A 19266-nucleotide genomic window follows, 5' to 3' on the forward strand; every position below is an offset into this window, starting at 1 on the left:
AAAGCCAAAAAGAGTTAAGAAAGGTCTCTTAGGAAGCCAAATAAATGTCTTGACTACTGTCTGGGACCCATATTTGAAGCCTGTTCATTCTTTGAAAACAGTGCTAAAAAGCCCGTGACTGACCAGAAGCAAAAACTTGATAGAAGTTTTTGGGTGGTGGCAGGCTCCTTGGCAGCGGGGATCATATTTGAAAACCATCTGAGGAAAAGGGAGAAGACAGATGCTATGGGAACAGGTTTGGGGATTCCTGACCTGGCCACAACCCCTTCCTTGGAAGCACCCCAGGATCCCTGCTGAAAGTGTGGAACCCAGGGCTCCCATGCTGATTCCAGGTGCCTTTTTTTTCCTGGTCACAGCCGACTGGACTAGAGGTTGACACCTGACTATAGTTCAGCCAAATAGAGTCTTTGTTTCTTGAGACTCTGCATAAAGGGAAATGGAAGGCAGCCATGTTGGAGCTGTTAACGGCATGGGAATGCATGGGCCAACGTTGGTATCACGGTGAAACTGCACAACGCAGATTGGGACTTAAACCCACTGTCCTTTAATCAAGATCACATATCTTGTCTCAGGACTTAGAGAAGCTCGAGTTCTTTATGTCTCATTGCAGAAAGAATTCAGTGAAAGACAAAGTGATAGGTAAGAAGTGGATTTATTTAGAGAGAGAACACCTTTTGTGGACATAATGTGGTCTGTCTCAAAAGGTGAAAATGGCCTTGGGAGAAACACACTCCACCAAGAGTGTGGGCTATCTCAGAAGGCAAGGGGCCCTGAAATATGGGGTGGTTAGTTTTTATGGGCTGGGTAACAAGTGGGAGGATTATTCCAACTATTTTGGGGAAGGGGCGGAGATTTCCAGGAATTGGGCCACCAGCACTTTGGGTTTTTTTTTGGCTGCATCGGGTCTTTAGTTGCGGCACGTGGGATCTTCATTGTGGCATGTGGGATCTTTTGTTGCGGCATGCAGGCTCTTCGCTGTGGCATGCGGGCTTCTCTCTAGTTGTAGCATGTGGGTTTTCTCTCTCGTAGTGCATGGGTTCCAGAGCAGGTGAGCTCTGTAGTTGTGGTGCGCAGGCTTAGTTTCCCCGCAGCATGTGGGATCTTAGTTCCCCGACCAGGGATTGAACCCATATCCCCTGCATTTCAGGATGGATTCTTTACCACTGGACCACCAGGGAAGTCCCTCCACCGCCCACTTTTTGATCTTTGATGGTCAGCCTCAGAACTGTCATGGCGCTGGTGTCATTTAGCATGCTAATGTATTACAATGAGTGTATAATGAGGCTCGAGGTCCACTGGAAGTCCAGTCTTCCGCCATCTTGGACCTAACCGTTCTAACCAGTCTTTGTCATATCCTCAACGACTCTGTCAACCTTTTAAAGGATGTGCCCTGGGCTTCCCTGGTGGTGCAGTGGTTAAAAATCCACCTGCCAAGGCAGGGGACATGGGTTTGAGCCCTGGTCCGGGAAGATCCCACATGCTGCAGAGCAACTAAGCCCGTGCGCCACAACTACTGAGCCTGCGCTCTAGAGCCCGTGCTCCGCAACAAGAGAAGCCACCACAATGAGACTCCCACACTCTGCAACACCCGCACACCACAACAGAGTTGTGTCTGCTCACCACAAGTAGAGAAAGCCCGCGCACAGCAACTAGAGAAAGCCCGCGCACAGCAACGAAGACCCAACACAGCCAAAAAAAAAAAGGTTGTGCCCTGCCCCTTCCCTCCTGTTTCAATGGCAAACTAAAGCCCAGATGGGCTTAAGTTATGGGGCAGCAGAAGAGCAAAACTTGCAGAAGAAGCTGATTTGCAGAGCAATTTAAATTTATTTATTTATTTATGGCTGCGTTGGGTCTTTGTTGCTGCACGTGATCTTTCTTTAGTTGCGTCGAGCAGGGGCTACTCTTTGTTGCGGTGCTCAGGCTTCTCATTGCGGTGGCTTCTTTTGTTGCGGAGCACGGGCTTTAGAGCGCAGGTTCACTAGTTATGGCACGAGGGCTCTAGAGCGCAGGTTCAGTAGTTGTGGCGCACGGGCATAGTTGCTCTGCGGCCTGTGGGATCTTACCGGACCAGGGCTCGAAACTGTGTCCCCTGTATTGGCAGGCAGATTCTTAACCACTGCGCCATGAGGGAAGTCCCTGCAGAGCAATTTAAAGGGTAGAAAGAAGCCAAGAGGACAGAGCCGTATGGGCCAACAACTTTCTGGGTCCTGTGAAGGTAGCCCAGTGGTTCTTAACGGAAAATGATTTTGTCCCTCCCCTCCCCAAGGGGATATTTGGCAATGTTTGGAATCATTTTTGATTATTACAACTGGACTGGGCAAAGGGGCTGCTACTGGCAACTAGTGGGGATCTTGCAGGAGAAGCGGGGAGTGAGAGAATGGTCATGTCCAAGGTCTCTGGGGAGTTCTCGGGATGGGCCACCGAGTGAGGGTCCTTGGCTTCACACAGAAAAGAATTCAAGAGCAGCGAGCCAAAGTAAAATGAAAGCAAGTTTATTTGGAGAGAGACACATACCATAGGCGGAACTGGGACCCTCTCAGAAGGTGAGACTGCCCCGGGGGTGTGGGAGTGGTTAGTTTTTGTGGGCTTGGTAATTTCATATGCTAACAGGTAGGAGGAATATTCTGTTTGGGGGAAGGGGTTGGGATTTCCAGTTATTGGGCCACTGCCTGCTTTTTGGCCTTTTATGGTCAGCCTTGGAACTGTCATGGCGCCTGTCAGCACACTGGTGGGTGTATCATTAGTATGCTAATATATTACAATAAGCGTATAATGAGGCTCAAGGTCAACTGGAAGTCAGATCTTTCGCCATCTTGGGTGTAGCTGGTTCTAAGCGGTTTTTTTTTTTTTTTTTTTGTCGCATCCAGTTTTTCTCAACGGCTGTCTCCGACTCCTCATTCTTTTAGCAGTTGTGACCTGCCCGCTTCCTTCTTGTCTCAGGGAGAAGCCAGGGATGCTGTTTAAATGTTCTATCCTTTATTTTGGGGATGCAGAACAGCTTCCACAACAAAGAACAGTCCAGCCCAAAGTGTCGGTAGTGCTTAGCGGAGAATCCCTGAGGCAGCGTTATTTTTCTGTCTGGGTCCTTAAAATATATTCCACCTTTTTAATAATTTTTAAAATTTTTATTTTAGTTTTTGGCCTCATCACAGGGTATGCAGGATCTAGTTTCCCGACCAGAGTTCTAACCTGTGCCCCCTGCAGTGGGAGCGCAGAGTCTTAACCACTGGACCACCAGGGGAGTCTCTAAATTCCACCTTTTTAAACCTATCCTGAGTATATTCTCCTTCTCCCTCTCTCTCTCATAATAATACTAGCTAACATTTATTGAGTGCTTACTATGTGCTAGCACCACGTTAAGCACTTTCCAGAGATGATCACATTTAATTTTCAAAACAAACGTTATGAGGCAGGAATATTATTCACTCACTTTATAGATGGAGAAAGTGAGGCACATAGACTTGGTTATTCTGCCCAAGCTTGCCTTGAATCCAGTCGAGATCATGAATCCAGAAAGTTTGACTTCAGAGCTTAAGCTCTTAACTATTATGTATGGAAACTAAGGCCAAAAAAGTTATACATAAAAAGCAGTCATAAGAACTCAAAAGGCTAGTAGCTTTGGGAGGGGAGCATTTAATTTAGAAGTTTCAGCTTCTCAAGAGCAACGGAAAGTAATGTCACCTTAGAATCCAATAATCAAAATAATTACCGTTTTTCCAGTGTTTACTGTGTTCAGTACTTCTATGCTTTGTGAAAGTGAGCTTAGGAAACTGGTTTTATTATTATCCCTATTTTACAGATGAGGAAACCAAGGTACAGAATAGTGAAGTAAATGTCACAGAGTAAGTGGCAGCTGAGATTTCATCCCGGGTGGTCGACTCAAAATCTGTGCATTTTTCCAATCATGTTAGGCTACCTTGTAGTACAAGCAAGAAGAAACATTTACAGTGTCGAATGTAAGTCAACACTCTTTTATTTTATTTCATTTATTTTTTAATAAATTTATTTATTTTATTTATTTATTTTTGGCTACATTGCATCTTCATTGCTGCGCATGGGCTTGCTCTAGTTGCGGCGAGCGGGGGCTCCTCTTCGTTGCGGTGCACAGGCTTCTCACTGCAGTGGCTTCTCTTGTTGTGGAGCACGAGCTCTAGGCGCACAGGCTCAGTAGTTGTGACACATGGGCTTAGTTGCTCCGCGGCATGTGGGATCTTCCCAGACCAGGGCTCGAACCCATGTCCCCTGCATTGGCAGGCGGATTCCTAACCACTGTGCCACCAGGGAAGCCCAAGACTCTTGTATTTTAAAAGACGTAATTTAAAAGAAGGGGCATGGGGAAGGAGAGAACAACGTGAGCAAAGATTTGAAGGTATGTTAATGCAGGTTCAAATTCAGGGTATCCATTAATGCTGCTGTGTCTGGGATGTGAGTGAAGGATGCCTTGGATGCTTGACTTAAGCCTGAAATGGTAAAGTGGAGCTAAAATGGAATCTTGGAGTCCACAGTGAAAGTTTGAAGCTTATTCTGTTGGTCCAGGAGAGCCAAAGGTTTTGGGGCAGAGGAATGAAGATTATGGTTATGTATGCTAGAAAGAGTCCCCTGTGGCAGTACAGAGTATACAGTGAGGAGGTAGAGTCCGGGAGAACTGACAGGTCAGCCTGGCCTAGAGCAGAAGGAAGGGTATGGTGAAGCTTTGAGAAGTGTTTCAGAGATAGAAATGTTTGGCTCAGCATTTGGCTGGGTTTCGTGACAAGAGAAGAAGATAAGATCCTAGATGGGGACTGTGTGGTTGGTGAATCTGGTAAACGAATACAGCAAATGGGACAAAGAAAAAATGCATTTTTTTAAAGTAAAAGCAATACAACATGACTTTTGAACATGTAGATGGAATAAAAGTCTTCAATCCCAATCCCCAGAAGTAACCCACTTTTACCTATGGTATAAAAATATGTTTTAAGAAAAATGTGTGTGTGTGTATGTGTGTGTGTGTGTGTGAGTGAGTGTATTAATCTTGGATTATATTATTCTACAACTTTTTTCCCCACAGTATATTATCTGCATCTTTCCAAACCAATTAATGTATATTTACAACATTATTGTTAATGACTATGTAGTATTCCACTGTAGAGGTGTGTGTATTAAGATTCATTTAGCCAGCTGAGTATTGATGGAAATTTGGGTTGTTTCCAGTTTTTGGGGGGGAGGGGGTTATTGTTATTGCCAACGAAGCGATAGATGTCTCTGTGTATGTCTTTGGATTTTTGTGCCAGTGAATTTATAGGATAAATTCTTCTAAATTTCCAGTCAGCCGGGTTTTTAGAAGCAATTAATGAGTTCTGCCTTGGTCAAGTTAAGGTCAAGGTGCCAAAGGCCAAAGGTCACTATGGATTCTCCCAGATCATTAGTAACACAGGTTAGGACTTGAAGAAAAGTGACAACTACAGATTGCCGAAAGCAGAGCTATGAGCACTCTAAGCCTTCATTACGATTTAAGATAATAAACTACGCTTCGAATCTAAATAAAGATATACTAGACACATTAATTATAAAAGGTTCTCAGTGTACTGTGAATGTGTGTATACAGCACATAAAAACAATTCCATCTTAAATTTATTGTAAAACTAATACATTATCTATGATAAATATTAATTAAACATCCAGATTTACCAAGTGTCAATGCCCTTCAGCTAAAGACCACCAGGAACACACTCGCAGTTGAACAAATTGGGATTAGTATTCATTGCAGTGAGCGGGGAGAGGCACTATGGGAGCTGTGGGGTATCTCAGTAAGAAGGTTTTAAAAAGGACTTAGTATGGGATTTGGACTTAGGTTGGGTGATTTGGGGAGGGTTTAAAGAACTGGGACTTTGCTCTGGACTGGATACTGGCAGGAAGTGGGAGTAATTCTATGACTGGGCATCTTAATAAATCTTATCCAAAGGGAGAAAAGGCTGATTCAGCTCATGTGGGAAATTGGTCAAGAAGCAGCAGCCCCTCATATTAGACAGGGAAGGGGAATTTTGGTCATTTTTGTTGTTTGGATGGTGTTCATGTTTGGTCTGTGTTCCATTGTCTTGCTCCCCTGTGGACTCAGAGTGGCCTTGTCTGATATTGATGTTCTGTGCAATTGTTTATCTTCAACAGGAGAACGCCAAGCCCTAGCCGTGAGTGCCAGCAGAACGGCTCATCGCAACACCAAGGCCAAGCTGACAGTAAGTACCAGCCCAGCTCCTGGGTGTCTGGGCAGCTTCTTTTCTCCTTCTCAGGAGGAAGTTTCCACTATCTTTGTTTGGCTAATCCCTACTCAGCTCAGCTCAAGGGAATTCCCTGCCAGTCCAGTGGTTAGGACTCTGTGCTTTCGCTGCTCAGCATGGCAAAAAAAAAAGAAAAAAAAAAAAAAAATCTCAGCTCAAACCTCATTTCCTAATGATAGTCTTTCCTCATCCCTCCACCCTCCCTCCCCTCCCCCCAAAATAAATAGATCAGGTCTTCCTGTCACACAGTCATTAACAACTTCAGCTTCTCCTTTGCAGCGCTCATCACTATTGTCATTGCTTAATTATGCCATCAGTTATCCAATACCTGTTTCACCAGCCCACCTGTAGACCCCACGAGAGCAGGGACCATGTGTGTCTTGTTCATCTCAGTAGATGCTCATAATTAGAATTTGTTGAGTGAACAGTGAATGAGGTAGTGAAGCTTCTTGTGTGTGTGGATTGTACCTCACTCATGTCTGTATTCTAAGAGCTGTAACAGTGCATGGCACGTAGTAGGTATTCAGTAAATATTAGTTTTACGTGTCAACTTGACCGGGCCATGGGATGCCCAAATTGCTGGCTAAATATTTTATCTGGTTATGTCTGTCGGGGTGCTTCTGGAAGAGATTAGCTTTCGAATTGGTGAACTAGGTAAAGCAGGTGGCCCTCCCCAGCATGGTGGGCCTCATCCAATCCACGGAGGGCTTGAATAGAATAAACCGGTGGAGGAAGGTTGAATTAACCCTATCTGACTATTGGAGCCGGGACATTGATCTTCTCCTGCCCTTGGCACTCCTAGATCTCAGGCCTGTGCACCTGGACTAGAATCTATATGTCAGCTCTCTGGCTCTGGGGCCTTTGAGCTACACCACTGGCTTTCCTGGGTCTTCAGCTTGCAGATGGCAGACTTCTCAGCCCCCATAATCATATGAGCCAATAACTATAATAAATCTTTCTCTCTTTCTTTTTCTTTCTCCCTTCCTTCCTTCCTCCCTCCCTCCCTCCCTCCCTCTCTCTCTCTCTCTCTCTCCCTCTCCCTCTCTCCCCCCTTCCTTCCTTTCTTTTTCTTTCTCTCTTTCTCTCTCTCCTATTGGTTCTTTTTGTCTCAAGAACGCTGACTGATAACGTGAATTAATGACCCAATTCTTTTCCTTTCATTTTATTCTGTCCAAAGAAATCATTCCAGTGGCTTCAAAGTTATCCCAAATAATTGAGTATGTTCGTTGCAGATGTAGTTGGTGGCTCAAATGTTTAGAGTGATTAGCCAAAAAATATTTTGAAAAATATTTGACCAGAATTTTCTCCTCTTTGCCTCACACGCCTTTTTGTATCTATCAGAAGCTCTGTACAGTCTCAGGTCAAATAAAGGCCCTCAAGAAACCAGTGATGCCTATCAGAGCTCTGCACACTTCATTGGAAAGCCATAAAAACAATTACTACATCATTAAAACAGAAGCTTTGAAGCAACATGCACAGCCTTGCCTAGTTGGGCATGAACAGTGTCCTGCATGTGCCGGTGCCTCCCTGTTGGACGCCACCTAGGAAAAGACAAAGTATTGGGAACTGAAATGTTTCCATGGCAGGTGCAAGGTTGTCTGGTAAAGAAGACCTGGGTTCCACTCACACCTCCGATGCCTCTTGGGTGGCATTAACCAGACTCTCTGAGCCTCAGTGTCCCCACTGAAAAATAAAGTATTGAGGATTGATTGCATTAATGCCTTCATTCTTGTTTTTTAAATTAATTAATTACTTTTTTATCTTTGGCTGCGTTGGGTCTTTGTTGCTGCACACGGGCTTTCTCTAGTTGCGGCGAGCCAGGGCTACTCTTCGTTGCGGTGTGTGGGCTTCTCATTGCAGTGGCTTCTTTTGTTACGGAGCACAGGCTCTAGGCGCACGGGCTTAAGTAGTTGTGGCACGTGGGCTCAGTAGTTGTGGCTCGTGGGCTCTAGAGCACAGGCTTAGTAGTTGTGGTGCACGGGCTTAGTTGCTCCGCGGCATGTGGGATCTTCCCGGACCAGGGCTCGAACCTGTGTCCCCTGCATTGGCAGGCGGATTCTTAACCACTTTGCCACCACGGAAGTCCCTACCTTCATTCTTTACCCCTTGTATTAGTTTGCTAGGACTGCCTTAACAAAGTACCACAGGCTGGGTGGTTTAAACAACAGAAATTTATAATCTTACAGTTCTAGAGGCCAGAAATCTGAGATCAAGGTGTTGGCAGAGTTGATTCCTTCTGAGGGCTGTGAGGAAGAATCTGTCCCAGGCCTCTCTCCTTGGCTTATAGGTGGCATTTTCCACATTTCCTTCCCTGTGTCCTAGTCTGTGTTTAAATTGCTGCCTCTTATAGGGATACTAGTCACATTGGAGTAGGGCCTACCATAAAGACCTCATTTTAACTTGATTATCTCTGTAAAGACTCTATTTGCAAATAGTGTCACATTCTGAGATAGGACTGAATGTCACATTCTGAAGTTAGGACTTCAACATATGAATTTTAAGGAGACACAGTTCAACCAATAACAGCCTTTGCAATTCCTCCTATAAAAGAGGTGGAGTGTATTTCCCATCTTTTGTTTATTTATTTGGTTTTGTTTATTTTTAAATCTATTTTGGCTGCACCGGCTCTTAGTTGTGGCACGTGAGATCTTCCTTGTGGCACGCGGGATCTTTTAGTTGTGGCATGTGGACCTCTTAGTTGTGGCATGTGACCCCTTAGTTGTGGCATGCATGCGGGGTCTAGTTCCCCGACCAGGGATCAAACCCGGGCCTCCTGCATTGGGAGTGCTGAGTCTTATCCACTGGACCACCGAGGAAGTCCCTCCCATCTTTTAAATAATCTGTGTGGGTCTTGTGACTTGCTCTAGCCAAAGCAATGTTAGAGGCTATGCAAGCAGAGGTCTGCAAAAGTGTTTGTGCAATTGCCATGGGAAAATTTCCAGGCAATCCTGCTAGAGGAGGAGAGGCCCATGTTGTGGAGCCTGAGTTGTCCCAGGCATCCCAGCAGAGGCCATCCTAAATCAGCCAACATCAAGCCAACCCCCAGATGTGTCAGTGAGTCCAGCCAAAATCAGCAAAGCTGTGTAGATAACTTGCAGTTTCCCACAGGCTCGTGAGCAAGGCAGCAAAATCAGATGAGCCTCACCTTGGTTGGCTGAACCCCACATAAATGTTTATTGCTAAATGTTCTGGGGTTTTTGTGCTTGCTTGTTACTCAGCATCACTGGGGGGAATATATGACTGATACAGGATTGGAAGTACCTACTCACTGAGTTGTGAGGACCTGTGAGAGAGCACATAAGCATTAAATAAGTGGTAGCTATGACATCACAGTGTTTTATAAACGCTTGAGTACTGTGTAGAAGTAAAGAGTCATCAATATACAATAACAGGCTGCGGAATAATAATGATAAGAGAGTTGGCATGAACAAAACTAATGAACTGGGCCCTGGTTATAATGTATAAATATGAGCCTACACTCATGCACATAAACCATTCATGATATTATATGATGTCTGCACTGTGTGGATTCTTAGAGACCACTTATGAGAAAAATGATGCTCAGAGAGTCATATCGACTCACTGCAGGTCACATAACTAGTAAGTGGCAGAGCTTCACTACAATTTGAGATATTTATGATTTGTCCAACACTGGAAAACATGGTATTTTCATCATCTCTTCCTAAGGAAGCTGTTGGCTTTAAAAAACAGAGATGATCATTCATCTCTGGAAATCTTTTGTCTTTGTTTGAAGGTTGAAATGGGGGCAGAAAGGGAGATTAGGCATCCATCCATCCATCCTTCCCTCCATCCCTCCATCCAGTTATCCTCTCATTCAACAAGTAATGATCGAGACCCTACTATGCATCAGGACTGTACTAGGCACCCTGCTTCTCTCTGCTTTCCTTCCTCCTGTTGTCCCATTCTTTTTCTCACCAATGCGTCCTCCTTCATTCTCCTTTGTGAATGTTGACAAGTAGAGGTTAAAAAAAAACCTCCTTACTTGTTAAGACAAGTCTGTATAAATTGATGCTGATGGCTTTAGTTCATTTAGAATGTTAACTGCTGTGAGCACAACTTGACACACCTCAGTTTTGTTCTGCATTTTTGAAAGACCATCCAGTCTAGTGGTTGAGAGCATAGCAATAAGTGTAAATACTCCACTGTAGCTTTCCAGATGCCCAAATCAGACACTGAACATTACATGTTTCCAAAGTGCACAGTTATTTCCTACCCTTCTCCATCCACTCGTCTCTTTTCACCACTTTTTATCACCCACCATGGGTCAGGCTCTATATGACTGCACTGAACTTGTGGGTGGACACCAGTTGTGCAATGATGCACAATTATATAGAGATTATCATATGCCAACACTGTTCTACATGCTCTACGTGTATTATTAACTCATTTAACCTTCACAACAACCCCGTGAGGTATGTACTAGTGTTCTACAGATGAAGAAATTGAGGCACAGGGGAGTTTTTACCCAAGGTCGAATGGATGTATGAATGGTAAGTGGTAGAGCTGGGATTTGCACCCTGGCATCTGGTTCCAGAGCCTGTCTTGGATTCTGCCTCTCTAACCTTTCCTGACGTTACCACTGAAGACCATGTCCTCCTCTGGACCACTGTTGGACGATTCTGTGCTGCCAGCATTCTTAAGTGTGCCAAGTGGTAACACTGCTACAGATGTGAAAGGAAGTGCTTTTTTTAATTCCATACATATGTATTTAAAAAAATTTTTTTTTTTCTTTTGGACACACTGCATGGCTTGCAGGATCTCAGTTCCCCGACCAGGGATTGAACCCAGACCCACGGCAGTGAAAGCACAGAGTCCTAACCACTGGACAGCCAGGGAACTCCTGGGAAATGCTGTTTTTCAGAGTAAAACCACTACATATCCTAGCCTAGAATTTGAATCCAGGTCCCCTCCACTCACGGACTCACCTGTCAATCCCACAACCTTTCCAGTCTCACCTTTCTTCTGAAAGTGATCCTCAGGAGAACATCAGCAATTACCCACCTTTAGACTAGAAGACATCAGGGAGAGGAGGAGGAACGATGTCCAAAGACATCTCATTCAAGCCCCAGCTTCCTCATCTGTGAAATGGGAATAAGTTAACTGAATGGTATAACATTAGGCTCTGACATTTGTTGAGTGCTTCGTGTGTGTAAGCTTTGTGCCAAATGCTTTGCCATTTGCATGCTCCCATTTAATCCTTAAAGCAACATTATGAGTAAGGCAGACTCAGAGTAATTCAGTAACCTGTCCAAAGTTACACAGCTAGTAAGTACGAGGCAGAGCTTGGATTCAGAATCAGGCTGTAGAACTTCAAAGATTTCACTCTAATGCAACACCAGTGGTTCTCACTGGGTCAATACTGCCCCCTAGGGCTCTTTTCAGAAATTTGTGGGGACGATTTTGGTAGTTATGGTGATGGGGAGTTACAAAATTATGACTTTGGTATGATTTGCTTTAGAGGACCAGGCGAGCTAGACATTTAGTGATGTGTGGGGAAGATCTTTCCTGTGTCCTGCTTGACCTGCCAGTACCCTGCGAGGCCTTCGTGTAGGTGGAAAACTCATTTATTGTCATCTGAGCTTGTTTTACATATAGAGTATATTTTGCATAGTTTTAGCATGTTCTGATTTTTCTACAGTATGCATCAAGGGATGGTTGCAGTTTATTTTGCTCAAAATGTTATCCATAGTTGTATACCATTTCCAAAAAAAATCACATCACCCATGGAAACGTCGTTCAAGGTATTCGAGGAGCCAGCACCACACCCCTGAATCAGCTTGTATTTCATCTGTTATGCCCACAGCGGCTCTTTATTTATATGCCATCATCAGACTACCTCACTATGTCTTCTAGCATTTACATATGTAATTGATTTTTGAAAATGATACATTTATGTAGGTTATACTACCTCTGAATTTCATTCTGTGGTAGTATAAAGGGCACATTACAATATATTTGTTATAAAAGGGTGGGTAGAATGGATCATTGCTCCCAGTTGTTCCTTCTCTCCCATAATGGAATTACACATCAACACATTTTGCCATGTGACTTTGTAGTACTTCTCAGTAGAGTGGGTGGAGAGTATTTATGTGCTTCATTGATTTCGGTCTTAGCCATGAAATTTGCTTTGGCCAATGATACCTCGACAGAAATGGAAGTATGCCAGTCTTGAGCCCCGTGCTCAAAAGGCATCATGTGTTTTCACTCATCCGCTTGTTCTTTTGACATTTGCTGTGAGAAAATGTGTGTCCACTGCTCTGTGGAGAATGGAGAGACCCTTGGAACAGATCCGAGCCTAACCTGGAGCCGAGCTCATGGGGTCCCAGATGAGTTCAGCAGAACCACAGCCAACCACAGACTCATGAGTAAAAAACATACAGTAAGTCCCCTACCTATGAACCTTCAAGTTGTGAACTTTCAAAGACGTGAACGTGTGTTCACATGTCCAGTTGCATAAGTTAGTTGACGTGTCTGGCGTACGTTGTCACGAGTGCATCCTCTACAAGTGGTTGTGCTTTTGTGTACTTTACAGTACTGTGTAGAGTACAGTAGTACAGTATCTTTATTTCAAGCCCAGGATTTGTGAGTGAAATTGCAGCTTGCCTTCCATCTCCTATTGCTGACGATCCTTCAGCTCTACCATCTCCTACCGCCTCTCCCTCCTCCAGTCAGTAACTTCTTCTTGCCTGTTCACTTGATGCCTGCCCCTGTATGCCAGCTGTTGTACTGCACTACTGTACTTTTCAAGGTACTGTACTATAAGATTTAAAATGTCCTATTTTTTGTGTTTGTTTTTTATGTATTATTTGTGTGAAAACTATTATAACCTATTACAGTACAGTACTATATAGCTGACTGTGTTAGTTGGGTAGCTAGGCTAACTTTGTTGGACTTATGAACAAATTGGACTTGTGAACGCACTCTCAGAACGGAACTCGTTTGTGTGCAGGGGACTTACTGTAAGTTTTTTTTCCTTGTAAGTCATTGAGATTTTGAGATTGTTATGCACCAGAAACTGACTGATACAAAGAGATGTTGGGTCTGATAAGATTGATAAACATTTTATTCTACTATTCCTTCTGTACGCAAAGTGGTTAGCTCAGGTCTTGGAATACACAGAGTGAATGCTTTCCAATAGGAGTTCTATTAACGTTGACGAATGGCCAGATGATATTCTGATACCATGTTAAAGGGGATTATGGACACACAGCTTTTTAAATCCTTAGGTTTAGGGACTCTGTAATTACTTTTTTTTTTTTTTTTTTTTTTGGTACGCGGGCCTCTCACTGTTGTGGCTTCTCCTGTTGCGGAGCACAGGTTCCGGATGCGCAGGCTCAGTGGCCATGGCTCACGGGCCCAGCCGCTCCGCGGCATGTGGGATCTTCCCAGACCGGGGCATGAACCCGTGTCCCCTGCATCAGCAGGTGGACTCTCAACCACTGCGCCGCCAGGGAAACCCTGCAATTACTATTGAACTCTCCGACTACCATGGTAAGTGCTGGTGCTCTGGGAGGGTGTAAATTCACCAAGTGAGCAGGTCGGAGGTAATTGATGAGTTCTCTTCTTTAAAGGGTGATCTGGCACCATGGAAGCAACAAGCATATTCAGCTTTGTGACTGTGGATTATAATTACCAAGTTATTAACCGGAGCATTATGTGAAAGATTGATGGTTCTTGCTCAGTGTAATGTGTCCTTTAAATGCTACATAATAAGTTAAATGCAAGGAATAAATAAGTTCTGTGGCTTATTTATGGGGTAATTATGGGATATTTTCAGCTCATAAACTAGGGCATCTGTAGAAACCCAATGCTGTGGAGGAGAAAGAGCCCTGAATTAGAAATAAGGAGACCTGGATTCTCTGTCACCTGCCAGCTAGTGACCTTGAACAGGTTATGTCTTTGCTGTGAGCCCCAGTTTCTTCCGTTTGGAAAATTGAGGGGTGTATGTGCATAAAAATACCCATCTCATAGAGAGGTTGTGAGGAATCATTGTCAATGACATGATTATATAAGGTGCTGAGCTCCATGCCTCACATGTATTAAGTGGTTACAAATGTTAACTATCATTATACCATCATATTTGAAATATCAGATTTGGCTCTTCTAGTAAGAGTTTTCCTATTTTATGTTTTTAGTCAATAAGAAATTGGTACAGTTTACAATAGACCATCAATGAATTCATATTAAAAAATCCTTTAATTATCCTTCTCTGCTTAAAAAATTATCAGAGACTTGAGTAAATTCTGACACGAATAAAGGAGAAAATGTATATCATCCGTCTAACCCACCATCTAAATATAACTGTTAACATTTTAATGTGGGCTCCTAGTCTTTTTTTTTAAACCCATGTATAGAATTTCTTTTTAAAATCTGAAATTGGAATCATGCTGTACATGCTGATTTGCCACCTGCTTTTGAGATGTTTCCAATGTCGTTAAATATTCTCCTAAAACACACTTTTTAATGACTGCAGAGTAGGGTGTTCTTGAGGAACATTGTCTAAGTGGAAGAGTTATTCGCAGAAGCCTACTTAGCCCATTCACTTAAATTATACTTTCAGACGTTCTGAAATCTTCATTTCAAATTGATCTTAAACGGGCCAGGGCTCGGCTTTAAGATTTCTCTCTACCCCCTCCTTCCTCCCCAGCTGCCCCCAGGTTTTCTGCCAAGTAGTTAATGATTGTACTAGGCACTAATTCAGTAGGGGAGCTCTCAGTCTAAAATGTCGCTGGAAGGAATTGTCATTCAAATAATCTTCCTTCCATTTCTCTGCTCAGCTGGGTTTTTTTTTTTTTTTAATTGGGTTCACTCTTAAAGTAAGGTCCATCTACAGGTAAGACTTCTCTACTAGCCTTCTTAAATTACCTTACTTGCTGCTAACTAGCACTTTTTCTCTGAATAACCAGAAGAAATAGTTCTTTCTGTCCCCTGTACCTCCCACAATCCTTTTGGGTGGTTTATTGTCTCCTAATGGTAGTATTTGAGTTGATTTTCGGTGATGTGTACATAAACATTAAAAAAAAATAATAGTTATGTACTTATCTTAATGTAGATTAGAAATATTACGACATGTAATATGTATATAATATATAATATATATGGTATGTAGTTTCTCATATATATGACATGTAATTTATCATATACATGTTGCAGGAAGGGGGACCCCTTCCAGGTCCCGAGAGTGGGCTCTTTCTAACACTCGGAAATGAATTATCCGAGGAGACACACGTGCTGACAAAGCAGGAGACTTTATTGGGAAGGGGCGCCCGGCTGGAGAGCAGCAGGGTAAGGGAACCCAGGAGAACTGCTCTGCCATGTGGCTTGCAGTCTCGGGTTTTACGGTAATGGGGTTAGTTTCCGGGTTGTCTCTGGCCAATCATTCTGACTCAGGGTCCTTCCTGGTGGGGCGCGCATCACTCAGCCAAGATGGATTCTAGCAAGAAGGATTCTGGGAGGTTGGCAGGACATATGGGCTGGCGTCTCCTCTCTCCTTTTGACCTTTCGCAAATTCTCCCGTTTGGTGGTAGCTTGTTGGTTCCGCATTCCTTACCAGGACCTCCTGTTGTAAGATAACTCATGCCAGTGGTTACTATTGGGTCTGGCCAGGGCAGGCAGTTTTGATCAGTGTTTCCCCAACATATATGTTATGTAATATAGTGTGTCTATATCTCTTGTAAATCAACCTCGAGATGTCATATTATTGCTTAAGGTGTGGCAGAATTTACTGAAGCACAAAATTCACTTATGTGAAGATAACATGGCAAAAGGTCAGAGATGGTATGGGAATTTTGGTAAACTTGGTGATTGCCATTTTGACAACTGTCATTTGGTATTATAGTTGACAGTGGGTAAATGTTGTCCTGGTTCAAACCACCATCATCTGCCTGGACTTCTAAAGCCCCTTCCTAACAGATCTCTCTGCTTTCACTCTTGCCCTCCTCCCATCTGTTCTCTATACAACAAAGTGATTTTTTTCAAGACAGATTGAAGAACTCTCCTCATTAATGTCTGTGAAAGACTTCCCATTGTTCTTAAAAATCAAAATCCTTAACATTTGATTCTCACAACAAGGCTGTGAATTAGGTGTTACTATTCTTTTACAGATGAGGAAGGAGAAAGAGTAAGTGACCGGCTCAAGGTCACATAGCTAATAAGTAGTAGAGGAAGGATTCAAACCCAAGTCTGGTTTTCTGTTTAAGACATCTTCCAGTGCAGGTGACTGCAAGACGCCCTTTGCCCAGTCAGTCAGAGGAAGGCAGGTATGTCAGCTGGTGGTGTTTGTTTAGGAGTCATTGAAGCAACACGACTCTGACTGGCTTAAGCAAAGGAGGGACTTTATTGGCTGAAGTAACTAAAAGGTCATCGTATGGCTGGATCCAGGTGCATTGTTCTCTCTCTCTCCATCTCTGTGTTCTGCTTTCTTTGAGTCGATCCCATTCACAGACTAGTATTCCCTTTATGGTCTTACAGTGACTGCCAGCAGTTCCCAGGAGTATGTACTTTTGTTTCATGTCTACACACAACAGGAAAAGTAGGACAGTCTTCATCCCAGCATACCCAGCAAAAGCCTCACTGAATCTCATGGGCTCACATGATTATCCTGAGCCAGTCACTTTGACCAGAGGGATTTAATGTTTAATATGCCCATTGAATTGGACCTGGGTGGTATGTTCTGACCCTGGGCTAGGGGTGGAGCCCCACCTGTAACACATTGGATGAGAACACAAAGATGGTATTCCTCAGAGATAATTCAGGATCCTTTGCTAGGAGAAGAGTGAATGGATGCAGGTTGGCAAAAACTACAGATGTCCAACCTAGGGACATGACTGCGAGTATTAGTGTGGGCAATTCAAAGATGTGTAGAAAAGAGGAGCACTAGGTAGGAAAGGAGAGAAGTGAGTGGGTTTTGTACCTTTGGAAGGTGGCCACATGGGATGATGGTGAGTGGTTGCATGGGTGATGGTTTTGTCCCTGAGCAGAAGCAAAGCTTAGTTCCCCACTTGATCCCCATTCCTTTAAGGCTCCTGTAGTGGTCAGGTTTCACATGCTCAGGTTAAGTGCAAACAACAGTTCAGATTTAGGGGAGTGAGAGCAAGGTGGTAATCTGTTTTGTTTCCAGAGATGTTTTTTATCCCTTTAAAATGAACATTTATTGTTCTTTTCTAGTTACAGAAATAAAACATATTCATAAAAAGGGAAATACAGGAAACACTTGGTAGGTACACAATAATTATGAAGTGATTGAAGGAATAAGAATAAAAATTACCCATAATTTTGTAGCTCAGAGGTAACCTCTTTAACATTTTTTTCTGACCTTTTTCTATGCGTGTGGATATACTGGTTGTATATAATGCATATGCATACACACAGGTATTTTAAACAAAATTTGGGGCCTTACATACAGTACTCTTTAGAATTAGTCGTGTTCTTCTCCCCCCCCCCACTTCAGCAGTGCATCACAGACAGTTTCTGTGCATTAAATGGTTTTGAAAAACAGGAGTTTTAATGACTCCATAGTGTTCCTGTATATGTACATAGTGTAATTAATTTAACCAGTGCCCTGTTATTGGACATTGGTAGTTTGAAAATTTCCCATATTATAAATAATAAGGCAAGCATCCACATGCACAAACATCTCTATGAATTTGTCTCAAGCACAGTTTTAAAAGTTGTAATACCCGTCACCAATTTGCTGGAGGGCTTTTGTTTAAAAATGTACTTAAAATATTCTAAAGTTAGAAAAGGGTATCAGGGTAAACAGTGAAGAAATCCTAGCTGCTTCCCCTTCCACTCCCTAAAGGTACTTGCTGCTGGTAATCTCAACATATCCTTGAAGACCTTTTTCCATGTGCACCCACTTCAAGCATACACCCAGGTTTGTTTTAATGTCTTTTCCAACCTTCCTAATCCACTTTCTGTCTCTGTGGAGTTGCCTATTCTGGACATTTCATATAAATGGAATCATACACTATGTGGTCTTTTTTTTTTTTTTTTTGCGGTATGCGAGCCTCTCACTGCTGTGGCCTCTCCCACCGCGGAGCACAGGCCCCAGACGCGCAGTCTCAGTGGCCACAGCCCATGGGCCCAGCCGCTCCGCGGCATGCAGGATCCTCCCGGAACGGGGCACGAACCCGCATCCCCTGCATTGGCAGGCGGACTCTCAACCACTGTGCCACCAGGGAAGCCCCCTATGTGGTCTTTTGTCTGGTTTCTTTCCCTTGGGATAATGTTTTGAGGTTCATCTATGTTGTAGCCTGTATCAGTACTATATTCATTTTTAGGGCTGAATCATATTCCATTGCATGCTTCTACTACATTTGTTTATTCATTCATTAATGGACACTTGGGTTGTTCCCACATTTTGGCTTTTATACATAATGCTGCTATGAACATTCATGTACAAGTGGATATACTTAAGAACTGTCCCATTGGAGACGAGACTTCTTTGATGTGGGTATTGGAAAAGATGCTTTCCTGGACCACTCAGTGTTCCAGGGTGTTATGGGCTGAATTGTGTCTCCTCCCAAATCCATACGTTGAAGTCCTAACCCCAGTAACTCAGAATGTGACTGTACTTGAGATAGCATCTTTTGGAGGTAATTGAGGTTAAATGAGGTCATTAAGGTGGGCCCTCATCCAATGTGACTGTTGTTTCTCTATTTTTAAGAAGAGATTAGTACATAGGCAGGTATAGAGAGAAGACCTTGAATTTGGACTTCCAGCCTCCAGAACTGTGAGAAAAATTTCTTTTGGTTAAGCCACCCAGTCTGTGGTACTTTGTAATAGCAGCCGTAGCAAACTAAATTGACAGGCTAGGGAGGGGAAGTTCCCATAGGGACCTATTGACTCCTGCTGGTCTAGCCTGTGGAATACTTGAGTATCATTTAAAACGAGATCATCAGGTCACAAGAGGGTAATGCTGATTACAAAAGAATGTATTGCTCATGGGGGAATTTCAAGGAAAGATTGGGAAGATACTGTTTTGAGGTGG

General features: G+C 43.4%; 1 protein-coding gene across 2 annotated transcripts in view; it reads left to right on the plus strand.

Moving 5' to 3' along the window:
• The window catches only part of SUDS3 (SDS3 homolog, SIN3A corepressor complex component), a 290944-nt gene that overhangs the window by 79742 nt on the left and 191936 nt on the right, over positions 1–19266 (plus strand). The window contains exons 13-14 of one of the 2 annotated variants that reach the window (XM_067700768.1): positions 6145–6212; positions 7596–7953. In XM_067700768.1, coding sequence (XP_067556869.1) covers positions 6145–6212; positions 7596–7684 — 157 coding nt within the window. In that variant the 3' untranslated portion in view covers positions 7685–7953. Of the gene's footprint in view, positions 1–6144; positions 6213–7595; positions 7954–19266 lie in introns of those variants that run through there. The other variant, XM_067700767.1, reaches the window with a different exon arrangement.

The sequence above is a fragment of the Pseudorca crassidens genome, chromosome 12 (genome assembly GCF_039906515.1).
Source record: "Pseudorca crassidens isolate mPseCra1 chromosome 12, mPseCra1.hap1, whole genome shotgun sequence".
NCBI lineage: Eukaryota > Metazoa > Chordata > Mammalia > Artiodactyla > Delphinidae > Pseudorca > Pseudorca crassidens.